A 17655-nucleotide genomic window follows, 5' to 3' on the forward strand; every position below is an offset into this window, starting at 1 on the left:
TATTATACTGATATTCAGCACAAACTCTATTGTCTAATGTTTCATGGACAAGTGCGACATTCATGAATCCCATGCCTTTAAAATTACTCAGTGCTGATATCCGAGCACGAAGTTGTATCCAATTTGGCAGGATGATGATGATTTTGGCCATATGATGCCATACAGTTGAGAAGTGATTGTTAACGGCAATCTGTCGGACGTCGTCCTGTGTTGAAAAGAGAAAGGAGGTATATGAAGGACATAGAAGTGGAAAGACGTCATTTTGGAGTCTGATTCCAGTAGAATCCTGACTCTAGTCGAGTCTAGTCGAGTCTAGTCGAGTCTAGTCGAGTCTAGTCGAGTCTAGTCGAGTCTAGTCGAGTCTAGTCGAGTCTAGTCGAGTCTAGTCGAGTCTAGTCGAGTCTAGTCGAGTCTAGTCGAGTCTAGTCGAGTCTAGTCGAGTCTAGTCTAGTCGAGCCTTATTAACCCCTAAATTTGCAATAAACTTACCGTTCTAAAGTGATCAGCCGTAAGAATCACAAGCGTTGCCTTTCTTAGTGATGGCTGAATGAGTGATTCCTTAAAGTCACTGATTATTACAGGATTCTCGTCACCAATACACTTGGAAATGTCGTTGACTGTCACCCACCAACCTTCTTGGCCTAAATTTCCAATTAATATGTCTTGTGTGTCATTTTTTGAGCTTGTTAAGTCATTGGCGACTTTGCAGATGGTTCTTGGGAGTTTTTGGTCGTCATCTAAGAGTGCGGATGTTGGGTTTATGTGGATTGATGAGTTGATGATGTAGAAAATTGTGAGAATTGGTGTAAATCTTGAAAAGTTCATTTTTGCTTGAAATATTCAGTTTTTTGGGCTATTTTCAAACTTCTTTTGTTCCTTTATTTAGTTTTAAGTTGACTAAATCACTGCTCAAAAGCTCAAGTGTCTCTGCCATAAGAATTTCAAGTGCATCTGAATATAAAGGCACATCAAAAGGAATTCAAACAATTGTACCGACTAATTAGACACCTGTTCTGCATATTTACTGAATTCAGCTACAATATAAGCACATTGTATGCATAGATTGATCAAAGTGAAGAAGCAGTCCAGGCAGATTGCAATCACAGTGTATTAAGTCTGATAATATTAAGCTACAATGTAGTCTTGATTAGATGTTACAATCTTCATGTCAAAATTTCCCGAACCCTCAATCTTCTCGGCCTCAACCTCTTTGACTTCTGATGCCGATGCATGATAAAGTACAGCGCACCCCTCTGATATCTCAAATTACCTGCCTTCCCTCTATACCCAACCTGACTAACTCGATTCCTCATTATTCTCCCAAGATACGAAAACTTCAATCTATTAACACAATCATGCATAAACACCTCAAAAATGATCACCAAACTTGACATTGAATATCCAATAAGTAGAATACAAAAGACTTGATATAAATCCTTAAGCTTCAAGTAAGCATCATCCTCAATGGCTGCATTAGCTGATCTTTTATAAAATTCTTGATCAGCAAACACTTTCCACAAGTGTGGAAGTCCAGCATCAAATGACATGTCCATAAAGTGCTGTATTCTATCCAAAAATGGATTCAAGTAGCTTGCTTCCAAAAATACAAATTGTGATGAAATTGACTCAGGCAGGATGTAATAATAATGTGACATTGGACGCTTCTGGATGGTTCCTTTGGCTAGTTCCAGTTCAATTAGGTCGCAATTGTTGATAATTGCTTTATCATATTTTCCAGGCTTTAAATGCGACCGTCCAATTTGCAGCCTTGATGTCAATGCCTCATCATTTTTGACTGAATATGCGAATGCCTCTCCAGCCACGATGTCATAGTTTGAGTCCAGCAGATCCTTAGCTGTCTTAAGTCGATTCTCATTCAACGGCTGGATCATGAAGGACGTGATGACACCTTCATATGCATTACTAAGGACAAAGATCATCAAAACATTCAATTGGATCAATATTGTCAGAACTGATCGGTTCCGACGTGAGAAATCGACACCTTGACCTATAAAATACACAAACATTCCATAGCCAATCAGCCATGGTGAGTCGACAGCACCACGGCCCTGGAACATCCAAAAAACAGCAGCAGCACATACAATTGAGAATAGAGCAAGCATCCAGGTCAGAATGTCGAATGGCTCAATGAAAATGAGCCGAAACAGCGATGTCTTTTCAGGAAGTGGGACATAGGCACAATAGCTCTTTTTTTCATATGTCATCAGCTTCGGTTCCGATGTTGCAAAGACAATATCATTGTTAAAGGTCAAATCCATTGTCCTGTCCATCCAAAAATGCCTCAACATCTGTGACTTGGACAGGATTATCTTGTAATTTGAATTTTGGATCTTTTTGAGTGCCTCAAACAGAAATACCAGACTGGAAACGATTTTTTTGGCTATAATGATGCGCGGGATCTGATTATAAGCAACAATTTTATAATGAAATCCTTTCATGTCCTTTAATTTATCTGGAAATACAAGGCCGTCAATGCCAATGAGTCCAACAGATAAGTCAAGTGATTTGATAATCAAATATTTGACAGTAGCTGTCTGTGTCTTGACCACAAGTGCCACATTAAGGATGCCATATTTGTGAAACATTACGAGAATCTGCATTGATTGAGGCATATCCATTGATTCAGGTATTATGCAGACTATCTTAGCCATATGGTGCCAAACTGCTGTTTCATGATTCGATAGGATTAAGGTTTTGATTTGTTTCTGTTGGGAGAAATTGGAAGCAGGAATTGAGTAAAGTTTGATCAATTTTAAGTCATATTTGAGTAGGGACTGATGGACAGGATTTCTACGGTGATCGTATGGTATGGTATGGTTCAGTGGGACACCTGTTAGACTTAGTAGGGTAAAGTAGCTTTCCTTTATCGTACAATTAAACCATCATGTCGAGCCACTAAGATGTAACTCATTTGCATCCAGTCCAGAACATACCGCAGCTCCGATGCACCTTATTGGTGAACAATTGCATTTGGAATCGAGAATTGGCAAACGATAACCAGCGATATAGATGGATATAAGCGACATCTGAGGGATGTCATGGATCACAACTGATCTGTACGACCAGTGAAGCGAAGTAAGTAAGGTGTACAATAGAGTTTGTTCAGGAATAACTTGTCTTACCAGGTCTATCAGGTCTACGACTGTTCCGTACCATTCTATACGATCACCGAAGAAATTGGTTCCAGACTTAAAAACCTAATATGGCCATTATCATGCGCGTAGACAGAAAATTTAACTATGGGAGCCAGAGCCTGTGCCCCCAATGCCCACTTCTGGCTTACGCCTCTGGCCACTGTAAGCATCAAACCTACTTCAAAATAATCACATACCTCATTATAAAATCCAAGCTCCAAAATGATCACCGATGCCTTTCGTAAATTGCCTTTTTTAAGTTCTTCCTTAAAATCAGTCACAACAACAGCATGTTTATCATCAATACAGTGAATAATGTCATTTATTATTGTTGAATCAGGTTGCCTATCCAAATTTCCAATCAGGATGTCGTGTGTGTCAGTTGATGAGCTTGTGATGTCGTTTGTGACTTTACAGATGCTTTTAATCAGATGTTGGTGATGAATCGAGTGCTAGAGAGTCAGATTTTGGGTGAGCAATGAGGAAAATAGACTTAAAATGGATAACAGGTTTAAAATTTTTATTAAAGGCATGATTTATGCTGTTGAGCTTTTGTTAAAGCCTTCCAATAACTTTGCTAATGCTTATGGAAAATTACAAAAAATTTGTTAGAAAAACTACATTTAATCAAGCATTTATTGCAATTGAAATCCATTAGATAATTGAACAATATGTGATGTTATAGCTTGTAACCAACACAACTAGATTGTTTTGTGATAAATAGAGGATTGAGGAACATTCTGAGTGTATGTACAGCTAGCAAAACTACCATTTTGGACCTTCTATGTCACCATAGGGACTTATTTCGTATTTGACCCCCAAACCCTCAAATTTTTGTTTTTTTTTTCAATTTTCTATGATTTTTTAGGTGAGAATCCAACCAGATTCGTGTCTAGCCCTGCTTTTGTTCACCATAACGCACCTTAAGCAGTAAATAATGAGCAAATAGACCATACATTCACGTAGTCGATTGCCACTACTTCCCCTCAATCCCATAAATGCCCCCCTGACGTCCACTCTCTGCTACACACTATTTAATTACTTTGAACGTATGACAATCTTCCTGGATTCTATTCTATATATCTTAGCCCTTTTAAAGCACATCTGCAAACGCCTTATGACTGATCTCATAACCCTCCAAACACTAAAATCCTTAATACAGTCACGATAAAAAATCTCCAGAAGCAGCATCAAAAATGCCACACCACAGCCAATAATCAAAATACCAAACACGGGTCCCAAATCATGTATATCCAAAAAATCCTCATCATTGCTTAATCCATCAGTTCCAAAACCTTGATACAGTTCCGACATAACTCTCCACATGTGAGGCAGTCCAGCTTGAAATGACAAGTCCATGTAGTGTTGGAACCGCTCTAAAAATGGATTAGAGAAGCTTGCTTCCAGCCGGACGTAATCCCATGATAGCTCATCAGGCAGGACATAGTAATAGTCAGCCACGATTCGATCATTTGACAGCTTTTCAGTCATTGATACTTTTGACTCATCGCAGGTTCTGATGAGGACGTGAGCTTGCTCAAATACTCTGTACTCACCGCCTTCATCGGCTATTATTGGATGAATCTTTGGTGACAAAGCTTTAGACAGACTTGAGTTGCTGATGCTGTACTCAAATGCCTTATTAAACAGGATCTGATAATCAGACGCAATCAAGTCATCGACAGTCTTTAGTCGATTTTCATGAGCTGGTTCAATCATAAATGACGTAACTGCACCTTCATATAAATTACTAAGCAGGAACACAGCCAAGCCGATGATGTTAAGCAGCACAAGAAGCACAAATCGATTCCGTCGTGAAAAATCAGCACCTTGTCCAATAAACATCATAAAAATGCCAGCAGCAACTTGCCAATGTGAATCGACAGCACCACGACCGCTGTACATCCACCAAACAGCAACGGAACCGACAAATGACAGTCCACAGTACATCCATATGAAGTTATCGAATGGCTTTATGAAAATACTGTGAAAAAATGACACTTTTAATGGTCTTGGTATTAAGGCACAGTAGCTTTTCTTCTCAAATGTTTGTAGCTTTGGTGCTGTAAGCTTTATGGTCGCTGCTGTGTTGACACTCAAGTGGAATTTACGTTTAAGCCACAAGTCCACAAATTCACTCAAATAAGACACAAGAATCAATTTAATGCTTGAATTTTGGACTTTGTTGATTGCCCGAAGGAAGTACATCATTGGACCAACAATGTCAGTTTTTGATACCATAATGAGCGGCGGCTGGTGGAAAATTGGAACTTGATATTGGAAATCTTGCAAATTTTTCAATTTTTCCGGAAATACCCAAGAAGATTCATCGGGGTCGCCAATCTGCCGGACATCAAATGCCATCGACCTGACAATTTCGTATAAAATTCGGTGATTGCTCAGTGACTTGTGAGCTATTGCGACATTTAAGAATCCTAAGTCTGTGAAGATTTTTAGGATGTCGAGTCGTTGAAGTAAGGTTGTTGTGCTTGGTACGATGTAGATTATTTTAGCCATGTTGTGCCATACTGTTGAGGTTTGGTGATCGTTGATTATTTTTGTAATTTGGCTCTGTTTTTGGGGAAATTTGCGGAAATTAGGACAGTGCAAAAATTGATTTAGGGACGTTCGGAAGTTACGTAACGGTCAATATAGCATGTCTGATCCCGTTTGTCCCATTTTAACGCTTTTTAAGATGATCAGGACCCAAAATTTGGACTCCGTAATAAAACTGTAGACCTCATCCGCTCTATTAAACGTTACGTAATTTTTGAACGTTTCCTAATCATTTTTCCGAGTTAGAGGAGCTTTGACCCTCTCCACTCCCATCTGAATACGTCCTTAACTGTCCCTAACACCTCTTAACTTCCTCTAACACCTCATAAGCGTCCCTAATACCTCCTAATTGTCCTTAACACTTTCTAATTGCCCCTAACTGCTCTTAACTGCCCCTAACTGCCTCTAACTGACCCTTAACACCTCCTAATTGTCTCTAAAACCTCTTAACTGTCATCAACTACCTCCTAACTGTTCCTAATTGGCTTCTGACAGCCCCTAACACCTCCTTACTGCCTTTAAATGCTTCCTAATTTATTTGGAAGGGATGGGGGCATCCATAAACCCAATAAAACCCTCTTAAATTCCCCAAATCTTACCTTATCAATCCGATTAACTGCAACAATAATTACGGATGCTTTTCTTAAGCCTTCCACTTTAATTATAGTTTGAAGATCATCAATTACAACAGCTGTTCCATCATTGAGACACAAAATAATGTCATTGACAGTTGATGACCAACCTTTTCCACCCAAATTTCCTATGAGAATGTCCTGTGTGTCAGTTTTTAAGCTTGTAACATCATTTGTGATTGTGCAGATGCTATTTGATAGCTTTTGGTCTTCGATTAGGGATTTAAGGATTATGTTTGCACTGTAGGATGCGATGGGAAGGAGAAAAATGATGAGAATTGTAAAGAAATTTCTGAAATTCATATTTTGTGGCTATATGAAGTTCTAGGTTATGTATGTACTCAAACAGAAGCTGAAATAAAATGTCAAAGGTGATATTTTATAATAAGGTGAAGCTATGAAAGCTATAAAATATATTAATGTAGCTTTTATTGCTTACAATTCAAACATACAACATTAAAAATACATATGGGTGTGCCTGAAAGGTTCATATTGTTCACTACTGACCTAAATTGATGTCTTTAACAGGATTAAGTCCAAAAATTCTTCATAAATGTTCAATTTATATCCACAAATCGGTTAAATGATCCAAAATAATCAAATCCTATACTGGCTTGACTCTGACTTGGTGTCGGACTAGATTTCATCTTCTGGCACTTTGACAGAGATTTGATTCGAATCCAGAACCATGTCAGAGTCACGTCGGATTTCAGTATCAAGTCAGGATCACTCAGTTTCGATTTTTGATCGTTTTACCGATTTGTGCTATTCAAGTTGACTCCGAAAGCAATTTGATTTCTAATCAGCTGTACCAAACCCTTTAGACCTACAGTTCATAGTGGGATTCGAACCACTTACAAGCTCAGTATATTGCAAAGACACGAGTCCTTAATAAGACCTGATCTAACCTGCAATGCAAGAAAGTCATCCAGATACTATTATATCCTTGTATACCTAGCAGTTGGCAAACGTCATGTGCTGTAGTGGAGTGATGATAAACGACCCCAAAACTGCACCCAACACACAGAGCTTCGTAACCAGAGCAGTGAAATGACTAAAATAAGTGAAGATACCTCCAATTAAAATCAAACAAGAAAGCTTCACTCAACATTAAACCGTGCCTGCACATAAACTCTCCTAACCGTCGGTTTCCTATGAATTTCTCTATTAAAAATCAACTTTTTCAATCTAGTCATCATTGAACTCCAAAAATGAGTAGAAACCAAATACAAAAAACAATCATGATAGAAAATCTCACTCATCAGCACCAAGCATGACAAAAAGCACCCAATCATTAAAATCTGAAAAACAGACTCAAGATCCTTCAGCATTAAATACTCATTTTCATCATAATTATCAGCAGTTAAAGTCACGGAATAAACTTGACGTTCAAAATTCTTCCAAGCAGTCGGAAGTCCAGCTTGAAATGACAGATCCATAAAGTACTGAAGTCTATCCAAAAAAGGATTCAAGTAACTAGCTTCAAGTCTTATATAATCCTTAGTAAGTGGCTCAGGCAGCTCATAATATAATTCCGACAGCAGCTTGTCACCCATTCTAGTTCCTAATATGAAGTCAACTTGATCGCATAGCTTAATAAAGACATGACGTTGGTCAATCACATCCTTAGCTTCTATGAATGGATTTGATGTATTCAGCCTTGGTGCCAATGCCTCATATAAACTTGAGTTCCGATATTGGTACGCAAATGCTTCATTGCTTCTTATTTTATAGTCCGATGCCAACAGATCCTCAACAGTCTTTAGCCGGCTTTCATGTCCTGGTTCTATCAAAACGGACGTAATGACACCTTCGTACAGATTACTAAGCAGGAACACAGCAAAGCAGATGATGTTAAGCAGCACAGCAAGCACAAAACGATTCTGACGTGAAAAGTCAGCACCTTGACCGATAAACATCATAAAAATGCCGGCACCAAGTTGCCAATGTGAATCGACAGCACCACGACCACTGTACATCCACCAAACAGCAACGGAACCGAGGATTGAAAGTCCACAATAGAGCCAGATGACGTCATTGAATGGCTTGGTGATGACAAGCTGGAATGATGATTTTACGGGTGGAATTGGAATCAAGGCACAGTGACCTTTTGTGTCATAAGTCATTAATTTTGGATCCATGGACGTTACGACTGTTGCTGAATTCAGGCATAAATGAAACATTCGTCGCTTCCATTGTACAGCTAGTCTGCTTATGTCACTAACATAACTAATCTTAAATACAGCATGCTGAACACTTTTGACTGCCCGAAGGAAGTGCAATAAATGGGAACTAACGGAAGTTCCATTGGCAATGACATATGGTGGCTGATTAAGGACTGAAATATTATATTGAAATCCTGTTAAGTTCCAAAGCTTGTCTGGAAACACTAAAGTGCTGTCTGTTGGATTTGGGAGAACTTCTAGTGCTGTACACTGTGGATTTATAATTTCATATATGACGTCACCTTCCGGTTCCTTATGGACCAAGGCAATGTTTAAATAACCAAAAGTTGCAAATTGAATTAACGTCGTGATTCGTTGAGATTGTGTGAATGTGTTGGATATGATGCAGATGACTTTGGACATGTGGCTGTATACTGATGGTGGTTGACTGTATGTGATGAGCTTGAACATCATGTTCTAGGTATGGATTATATAAGAATATCAATTAGATTATTGCGAAATTTGCACTCTTCGGGTCTTTTCGTGTCTCTTCGTGTTACTTCGGGTTTCTTCGAGTCTCTTCGTGTCTTTTTGAGTCTCTTCGGCTGTCTTCGTGTATCTTCGGGTCTCTTCGTGTCTCTTCGGGTCTCTTGATGTCTCTTCGTGTCTTTTCGGGTCTCTTCGTGCCTTTTTGGGTCTCTTCGTGTCTCATCGGTTCTCTTCGAGTCTGTTCGGTTCTCTTCGGTTCTCTTCGAGTCTCTTCGGGTCTTTTCGGGTCTCTTGGTGTCTCTTCGAGTCTTCTTTGTGTCTCTTAGGTCTTCATACTTACATCATCAGGCATTTTCAGCCACGTCAATATAACAACCGATGCCTTCCACAATCGTTCTTCAGTCATTTTGGTCCTAAAGTCCGTAAGCACAACAGCTGCTTTATTATCAATGCATTTGATAATGTCGTTGACTAGCGATGACCAAACAGTTCCATCCAAATTTCCAATGAGTATGTTCTGTGTATCAACCGATGAATTAACAGCGTCATTAGTAATTTTACAAATATTTTGTGAAAATTTTGGATCGGTTGTAAGGATTCTTATTAATGCATTTGTGGTGATGAGGAAAATTGGAAAAATTGTGAGAATTTTCATGTTTTCTATAAGTTCCAATTCCAGCACAGAGTTGCGTAAATTTGCAATTCAAAATAAAGCTTTCAAGTGATGAATTTACATGCAATTGCATGATTGTATCGATATTTTTAATACATTTATCAAGTGGTTATTGGGTTATTTGTATTAATAAATTATATAAAGCACTTGTAGCTATGTCGGTCTGCTCGGCTAGTACATCGACTCAATGGATGGTACTTATAGGATATATCGGATATTGATCTCGGTGTCCAGTCTCGATTTTGATCCCTGTCTTGGTTCCTGTCTTAATCCCAGACTTGGTCTATGGCTTGGTCCCTGGCTTGGCCTCTGTCTATTTATTTGACTCGATTCATGTCTTGGAGATCCTAAGTTCCACCTCGAGGCTGAAGTGACTCTCTCATAGTGCCGACGCTGGTTTTAAGCCGAATCCATCATCAAAGCAGGGTCTACAGCCAGTCAGAGTCCAGTTTTGGGTCTGAGACGGTGAGGGGATTGACATGGAACCAAAACATGATGTAGAAGTAGATCTCCAACCCCTTAACATGTTCAAAAGACAAACACATGCAAGCAGATCCCAAAAAGAGTCATTTTTAGTTAGACCAATTGTCAAAAATCCAAATTTATTAATCAAACTTCAAATATTCATCAAATTACATCAATTAACATTTACAGGACGAACAACAATGCTTCTCACTTTCAGCTTATGCTTATTCCTTCTTATCTGCAGCATGTCCAACATTCTATTGAACACTTCCTTAATTGCCTCCTTAACCCTCAAATTACCAAGACAATCATGACAAAATATCTCAATAAACAGCACCACAACAGCTGCATTCAATCCAATTGACCATACAACAAATAGACACCAAAGATCATCAAGCACCAACAGCTTCTTATCCACTTTCTTATCACTTCCCCTCAAATTTTCATATTCAGCATAATCCTGTGACACAAAGACCTTCCACATTTGTGGCAATCCAGCCTGAAATGACAGATCCATAAAGTATTGGAACTGCTCAATAAATGGATTTTGGTAGCTTGCTTCCAGTTGGACATGAGTCCATGACAGTTCCTCAGGTAGTAAGTAGTAATAATCAGTTCCAGGTCGTCCATTTGTCAGTTTTTCAGACAACACAATTTTAGCTTTATGACAGTTCCTAATAATCACGTATCGCTGCTCAATAAGCTTTTTTTCGCCATCGGATGCAAACTTTTCAGGAACAGTTTTGGATGCCAAAGTCTTAACTAAGCTTGAGTTCCTGATGCTGTACTCGAATGGATGATTAGACAGGATCTGATAGTCAGACGCAATCAAGTCATCGACAGTCTTCAGCCGATATTCCTGTGCTGGCTGAATCATAAAGGACGTGATGACGGTTCCATACATGTTACTAAGCAGGAACACCGACAAGCAGATGATGTTAAGCAGCACAGCAAGCACAAATCGATTTTGTCGTGAAAAATGACTTCCTTGACCAATAAACATCATAAAAATGCCGACAGCAAGTTGACAATGTGAATCGACAGCACCACGACCTCTGTACATTCGCCATACAGCAACGGAACCGATGACTGACATGCCACAATAGAACCAAATGATTCCATTGAATGGCTTAGTGATGACAAGCTGGAATGTCGATTTAATTGATGGATTTGGGATTAAGGCACAGAAGCTTTTCTTGTCATAGCTGAACAGCTTTGGTTCCAACATTGTGAACGGAAGTGCTGTATTGATGCTCAAGTCCATCTTACGGTTCGCCCACTTGTCATAAAAAGGCTGCATGTCGTCTAGGATGATAAGTTTAAACTTTGAGTTCTGTGCTGATTCAACAGCTTTAAAGAAGTAGATCATTGGTGCTGTAACTTTGTTGTCCTTGCTGATCAGCACTAAAGGTGGTTGATGATATATTGGGACATGATACTCAAAACCATTCAAATTCTTCAGCATGTCAGGAAATACTGAAGATTGATGTTGTGGATTGATGAGCTGTTGATGCTACCCTATGGTCTTGTAGATGTCGTATGTGATGTCATTGATTGAACTTTTATGGACAATTGCAACATTTAAGAATCCTTGAGTAGTCAGTGTGTTCAAGATGTTGAGCCTGAGGTTGGAATGGATTGAACTTGGTACGATACAGATTAACTTAGCCATATGATGCCAAACTGTTGAGGACTGATGGTCTTCTATGAGTCTTAGGATTGATTTCTGAAGATATACAAGAATTAGCAAAAGTTAGGGATTGTTCAGATATTACGTAACGTTAATCATCGACTTCTTGAACCTTCTTTTGTAACAAATCCTCAAACTCACTATACTGCCAACTCCCCTACCCACTATCATACCCGCGTTCCGGGCGTTCCGTAATAATTGAACGGGGAAGGGGACTGGGAATGTGCCTTGGGATGTGACTGTGGAGGTGCCTGGAGTGATGCAGGAAACGGGGGAGCTGACTAGGGATGTGACTGGGGACTAGGGAGCAGACTGAATAGGAGACAGTTACGTAATTTCCGAACATTCCCCTTACCCAACAATCCCAAATATCCCCTCGAATATTAATCAAACTTACCGATTCAGCAATTCCAAAAACCAACAAAATAATTGAAGCTTTTCTTAAGCTTACTTCTGTTAATTTTGTATAAAAATTTGACACAACAACAGCTGTTCCATCATCAATGCATTTAATGATGTCATTAACAGTCGATGATGTCATTTTATCCTTGAAATTTCCAATGAGAACATCTTGAGTATCACTTTTTGATTTTGTGACGTCATTTGTGATTTTACATATATTTTTAATCAATTTTTGATCACTTTTGAATGATTTAAGAATGATGTTGGAGTTGATCACGATTAAGGATGTAAAGGTCAGGAAAATAATTGAAAATTTCATTGTTTTTCTCTTAAATATTGTAGATTTTAATAATAATACGAACTATATGTAAAGTCAAGTTCAGTGATATGTTGTAAGAAGTAAGTAATTTAGGTATTGATGGGTGTGTCATCTAAATTAGAGGTTCAAGTGTCAACAGTAGATTCCGGTAATACTAAGGCATTATCAAGAGAAGCAGAGGGCTTATCAAAGATTAGAGGGTTTATCTCCAACCAGAACTCGTCGCGACTCGACTTTTTGATACAAAATTAGAGTCGTATTCAAGCTCTATCTCCAACTGTTATCGGATGCACCCAGAGGGAGTAAGGGACAACTCGCTGAAGCTATTCCTTAAGCCAAATACCCTACTACTGATCCCCTGGTACCTCATACAGAATAAGGTCTCTTACATCAAATACATCGTGTAGAGTTACATTAATCGGATTTTCGGTAATATCATAGTCACTAGTACAAAACTAATTTGAGTAATGCTTACACTACATTGTTCCAGGTAGCAAAAATGATGAGTAATGCTGATCACAATATATGATTAGCTTTGATTATGTCAATGCTTTAGTATTGAATATTAAATTTTCAACAATGTATTTTTTATCAATTGTCCAAATAGACTTTGTGGATGGCAAGAGATTGCGAGGAAGACACTGAAGAATTCCTGTATTTGATGTATTGACGCTAAAAACCTTAATATCCCGAACAGGCAGAAGGTTTCGAAGGATAGAGCTGTTTGTAGGCATCCGCTATGTACGGCAATGAACAGTCTTGCATCTCAGCTAAGGAAGTAAGGAATTAAGTCTAAATTGCATCTGCATCGACCAAAATCAGCTGTTATGTAGCTTTCGACGAGCTGTAAATGCGACGATGGGCTCTCGTGTGCCCTTGGTCAAGGAAATAAGTAAGGATGTAGCCTTCAGAGCACCTCGACGTCATGCCAATGACTCAGCAACATAGAGGCACTCTAAAGACTCCATTGTGGCTTTTCATTAGGAATCTATTTATTTTAATCATTATGTTCATGACTATAAGCATCAAAAAACTCATCCAGATCATCATCAATATCAGCATTCAGCAAAATATTTGCATTAATTTGATCAGACCTCAATGTTGTATCCAATGGATTAGTCACAGTAGCATTAGCTTGACATCCATCATAATTATGATCCATTGTATGATCAACATAGACATACTTTCCTTTGTGATTCTCTATTATAACTCGTCCAGCACCGCGCTTTCCATTGTCACCGCCTTGTCCAATATCACCAGCAATTTGTCCAGCCCGATTGTGTTTAAGTTCATGCAAATTATTCTTACCGACTCTTTTAGTTCCATCAACTTTGCCAGCATTTGCTTCTTTAATCACTTCCTTAACTTTTTGTGCATCTTCTGGTGATAAATTGCTGTTGCTGATCTTCTCATTATTGACTTTAGTATTATATGCATCAGTCCTTTGTGCCACCGAAGAACTTAACTCAGCTGCACCTGCGACTGTGAGTTGTCCTGTTGTATTCAAAATCAGCTGCTGTGGATCGATTGTTCCTGTCTGATATAGCTGCAATCCAGCATCTGTCACAGCCGCTGATGTTCCTTGTACAGCTACTCTCGTAACCGCTTGACCAACTTCATTTGAGACAGCATTTGATGCACTGCTGGCTATTTGTGACGATGCTCCACCGACAGTTCCTATAACTGCACCCATTGCAACTGACTTTGTGACAGATTTTAATGTCACTTCCTCGCCTTTTATGTATCGAGCACCTTCACCAACAACACCACTTACAGCACCAGCTGATGCACCGGCAACTGCTCTAATACCGAATCTAGCTATAGCTGATGCACCTTTGGCTAATGTTGAACCTGCTGCACCTATTGGACCTGTTATTGCACCAATTGTTGCTCCTAATGCTACTTCTTTAGCTGATTCTTTGACTGTTACACATTCACCGCTTAGATGCTTTTGAACAGGTGATAAGACTAAGGATGAACCGGCTCCGACGATGGCTGCGCCCGCAATTATGGCTGCGAGACCTCCAGTCATGACTGTGAGTCCAACGCCGGCTAAAAAAGATAACATTGAGGTAAATTGGGGATTAAATTAGTTTTTGCCAAAAAAAATTGCAAGTTGTGTAATGCGCGCAAGTCTACGCAGATGTGCGCACTCGAGATTATGTTATTTTAAGAGTTAGACTGTAATTAATTAAGAAATGCAGTTGATTTAATATGCGCAAATGTGCGCTGACCTGCGCAAACTTGCGCACCAAAGCATTTGAACTTATCAAACCCTTAAAAATTCAATTTCCATACCAGCAGCAGTAGCAATTCCAGTTCCAACAGATGTTGCCGTCGCAATATTAGCATCTTTTCTTGTTTTTTGACATATACATGTGCACTCGATCTTCTCTTTTATACCAAGACATTTATCGCGATTCTCGTATTTACCTTCACACTCATTATTTGCACATGCCGTGCACTTCATTGTTTGGATCTATTGATGATGTAAAATCTAAAAATAAAGAATAGATTGAATGTTATAATTTTTGGATGTTAAATGAGCAATTTCATAATATTGACTAAACCGGTTTGACTGCCTTGCACCACAAATTGGCACTAAATAAATTGATTCAATTGAAATAATCAACAATGATTGATAATTTTTTATCAATTTTCTCAACTTCCGTCCGTTAAATACCTGGAAGTAATCAAGGTCCGATAAGATAACTTAAGTCACCAACTTGTCGTCAAACTGTGCGTTGTGCTGAGAGTAAATTGATATTATTTATAATATTCTCAGCGTCCGTCTGCAGATATCTACATTTTGCAAAAAAAAACTGAGAATATAAATACAGTGAGTCATGTGCTGAGCGCGACTCACACAAATGTAAGAATAATTGCTGTTTTCTTATTTCGTAGAATTTCAATCATGACCTGCATCAATAATTATTCACATGAGTTTAAAAAAAAGTTAAAAATGTACATTATGAGTAAGATATTGGATGTTCGGGGAATTTCAGATGTCTGGCTTTTGGTGAATTTTTGAGACTGGAACTGAGGAACTGAGAAAAATGACGTTGAATTCTTTAAGATTCTGAACTAACGGAAGCTAAATAGAACTGGCTTTAGATGATCTTCCACGCGGCAATGGGGTTGTGTGTGCCTCAAAATTGGAAATTAACACGTAAGAGACCCGGATCGGGACCAAGACATTGACTGAGATCGTTACTAAGACAATTATACGATACGGTGTAGATGCACTAATTAAACAGGACTGCAATGCACCTGCTATGGCAACTGTGGTACACTTGACTGTCCAGTGGAGCGTAGCAAGAGAATGATGTGCCCCCAATGATCTCTCTCCTCTGACTACGCCCCTGACATGATATACCTGTAACGTATAAATGATACATCAGTGTTCCAGTATAGTGGCATGATGGTTCAGTATTGGCACATGTGAAAAAATCACATAGAATGCCATAAAATTCATATAAAGAAGCTGTCGATATAGAGATGGCATTGTATTCGGAATTGGAAATTGGCAAATGATGATCGCAGGCCATAGCTGAGTTTAGGCGATATCTGAGGGAAATCATTTATCGGAACTGATCTGTTCCGCAACCAGTCATGGTGGAACCTGAAAATAAGTTTCTCAGAATTAAATTAAGTCAAATATTTCAATTCCGTCAATTTTTTATTAATCTGTTCCAATTTTATATCAAAAATTCTTAAATTTACTTCCAATTTTTCTGCAACATTCTCTTTTGAGCTAGCTGCAGTCGTTCCATTTTGAGTCTTTTCTGTCCAATACTTAACTTCTTTCTGCCTTACGCTCCTCATCACACAGTCTTGCTCTTCTTTCCCTTTGTCTTTGTGTATTTGCCTTCCTTCTGGCTATACGTTCCTCTTCAGTCTCAGTTGCACGCTTTTTCTGCTTACGGATTCTGTCTAGCTCACGTCTTCTCTGCAGTTGTTCTGGACTTAGATTTTTCCTGTTGGATGTTTTTGGCGCTTTTGGTTTTGCAGGCTGTTTAGCTGGCAGTTCGTGATTGATGTGAAGTTCCTGCTCGGATTTGATGGAATTTTGAGAATTGCTGTCTGTTGTGGATGTGGATTCAGCATTTAGGCATGTATGCTCAATTTCAGAGACTGAAAATGAGTCAATAATGACTGGAAATTGATCTTGATGATCTTCAGGTTCCAGTTTGATGTTCTGGAGTATGTTGGCATCAAATGGTTCAGACTTGATCTCAGTGTTTAATTCCTGGATTTCTTCCTTGACTAGGAAGTAGTCATAGTCATCTTGTGGCTCTTCCTTGACCATTGGGAGTTGAGGCTCTTCCTTGACCTTGTCCATAAGAATTTGAAGTTCTTCCTTCACTAACTCCATAGGATCTTCTGGTTCTTCCTTGATCTTGACTAAAAGAAGTTGATTTCCCCCATTTGATACATCTAAGTAGTCTTCAGGCTCCTTCTTGACTATGTCCACAACTTCTTGTGGTTCCTCTTTGATATTGACCTCAGATGGCTGTGGTTGTAGATTGACTGTGTCCATGGATTCTTGAGGCTCTTCCTTTATGTTGACCTCAGATTTCTGAGGTTCTTCATTGTCTGTGTCTGTAACTTCTTGTGGCTCATCCTTGACTGTGACTAATGTGTCTTGAGGTTCCATAATTGAGATATCCATAGGAAGTTCAAGTTCTTCCTTGATTTTCATCGAATAATCAAGAGGTTCTTCCTCTAAGGCTATATATAGACGTGGTTCATCATGATCAGTATCCATAGAGTCTTCATCAATGTCTTGTGTCTCCAAAGAGTCTTGTGACTCTTCATTAATATTGAGATTAGATACCTGGATGTTGAGCAGTTGGTATTGTAAGGTTTTTTCGAATTTTGCTGCCTTTTCTGGATTTCCTATGATTTTTCCTAACATTTTTGGTGTAAATTCTGGATGTTCGAATACAATGCCTGAGATGTCCATTTTTGATGATTGCTGGATGTTGAGTTGTTGACTTAATGTTAAGTTGCTTATTTGATGCTGTCGAATGATGATAATCGTAATCTCTGACCCAATTTATACTGAACATGATTCTCAATATTCAGGTTAAGTTTGTAAAATAAACA

The 17655-nt window shown here is 38.8% G+C and overlaps 3 protein-coding genes across 4 annotated transcripts; all 3 read right to left on the bottom strand.

Moving 5' to 3' along the window:
• Positions 1–10307: 10307 nt before the first annotated feature.
• On the bottom strand, positions 10308–12346 carry LOC139099733 (uncharacterized). The gene is made up of 2 exons (XM_070652245.1): positions 12223–12346; positions 10308–11861 (listed from the first exon to the last, which is right to left on the bottom strand). Exon 2 carries the CDS (start codon positions 11598–11600, stop codon positions 10308–10310), a length of 1293 nt encoding a protein of 430 aa, XP_070508346.1. The 5' UTR covers positions 11601–11861; positions 12223–12346.
• A 1174-nt stretch (positions 12347–13520) lies between these two features.
• On the bottom strand, positions 13521–15389 carry LOC139099783 (S-layer protein-like). Of its 2 annotated transcripts, none has more exons than XM_070652303.1 (3): positions 15117–15389; positions 14845–15043; positions 13521–14598 (listed from the first exon to the last, which is right to left on the bottom strand). In XM_070652303.1, exons 2-3 carry the CDS (start codon positions 15014–15016, stop codon positions 13544–13546), a joined length of 1227 nt encoding a protein of 408 aa, XP_070508404.1. In that variant the 5' UTR covers positions 15017–15043; positions 15117–15389; the 3' UTR covers positions 13521–13543. The 2 variants fall into 2 exon arrangements, with proteins under 2 accessions (XP_070508404.1, XP_070508402.1); XM_070652301.1 differs by having other exon boundaries at positions 15230–15388.
• Positions 15390–16342: 953 nt separating this feature from the next.
• LOC139099734 (uncharacterized protein PF3D7_1120000-like) lies at positions 16343–17559 on the bottom strand. The gene has a single exon (XM_070652247.1). The coding sequence runs from the start codon at positions 17510–17512 to the stop codon at positions 16343–16345; it is 1170 nt and encodes a 389-aa protein (XP_070508348.1). The 5' UTR covers positions 17513–17559.
• Between the last annotated feature and the right edge of the window lie 96 nt (positions 17560–17655).

Source organism: Chironomus tepperi, unplaced genomic scaffold (genome assembly GCF_022539635.2).
Source record: "Chironomus tepperi strain 1889 unplaced genomic scaffold, CSIRO-AGI_Ctep_v1 contig_486, whole genome shotgun sequence".
NCBI classification, from domain to species: Eukaryota; Metazoa; Arthropoda; class Insecta; order Diptera; family Chironomidae; genus Chironomus; species Chironomus tepperi.

Excerpts from the sequence above, each read along its gene's own strand:
- LOC139099783 (XM_070652303.1), bottom strand. The coding sequence starts at position 15,016 with ATGAAGTGCACGGCATGTGCAAATAATGAGTGTGAAGGTAAATACGAG. Across the intron at positions 14,599-14,844 it reads TGGAATTGCTACTGCTGCTG|CCGGCGTTGGACTCACAGTC; the intron begins GTATGGAAATTG and ends TATCTTTTTTAG.
- LOC139099734 (XM_070652247.1), bottom strand. The coding sequence starts at position 17,512 with ATGGACATCTCAGGCATTGTATTCGAACATCCAGAATTTACACCAAAA.
- LOC139099733 (XM_070652245.1), bottom strand. The coding sequence starts at position 11,600 with ATGCTGAAGAATTTGAATGGTTTTGAGTATCATGTCCCAATATATCAT.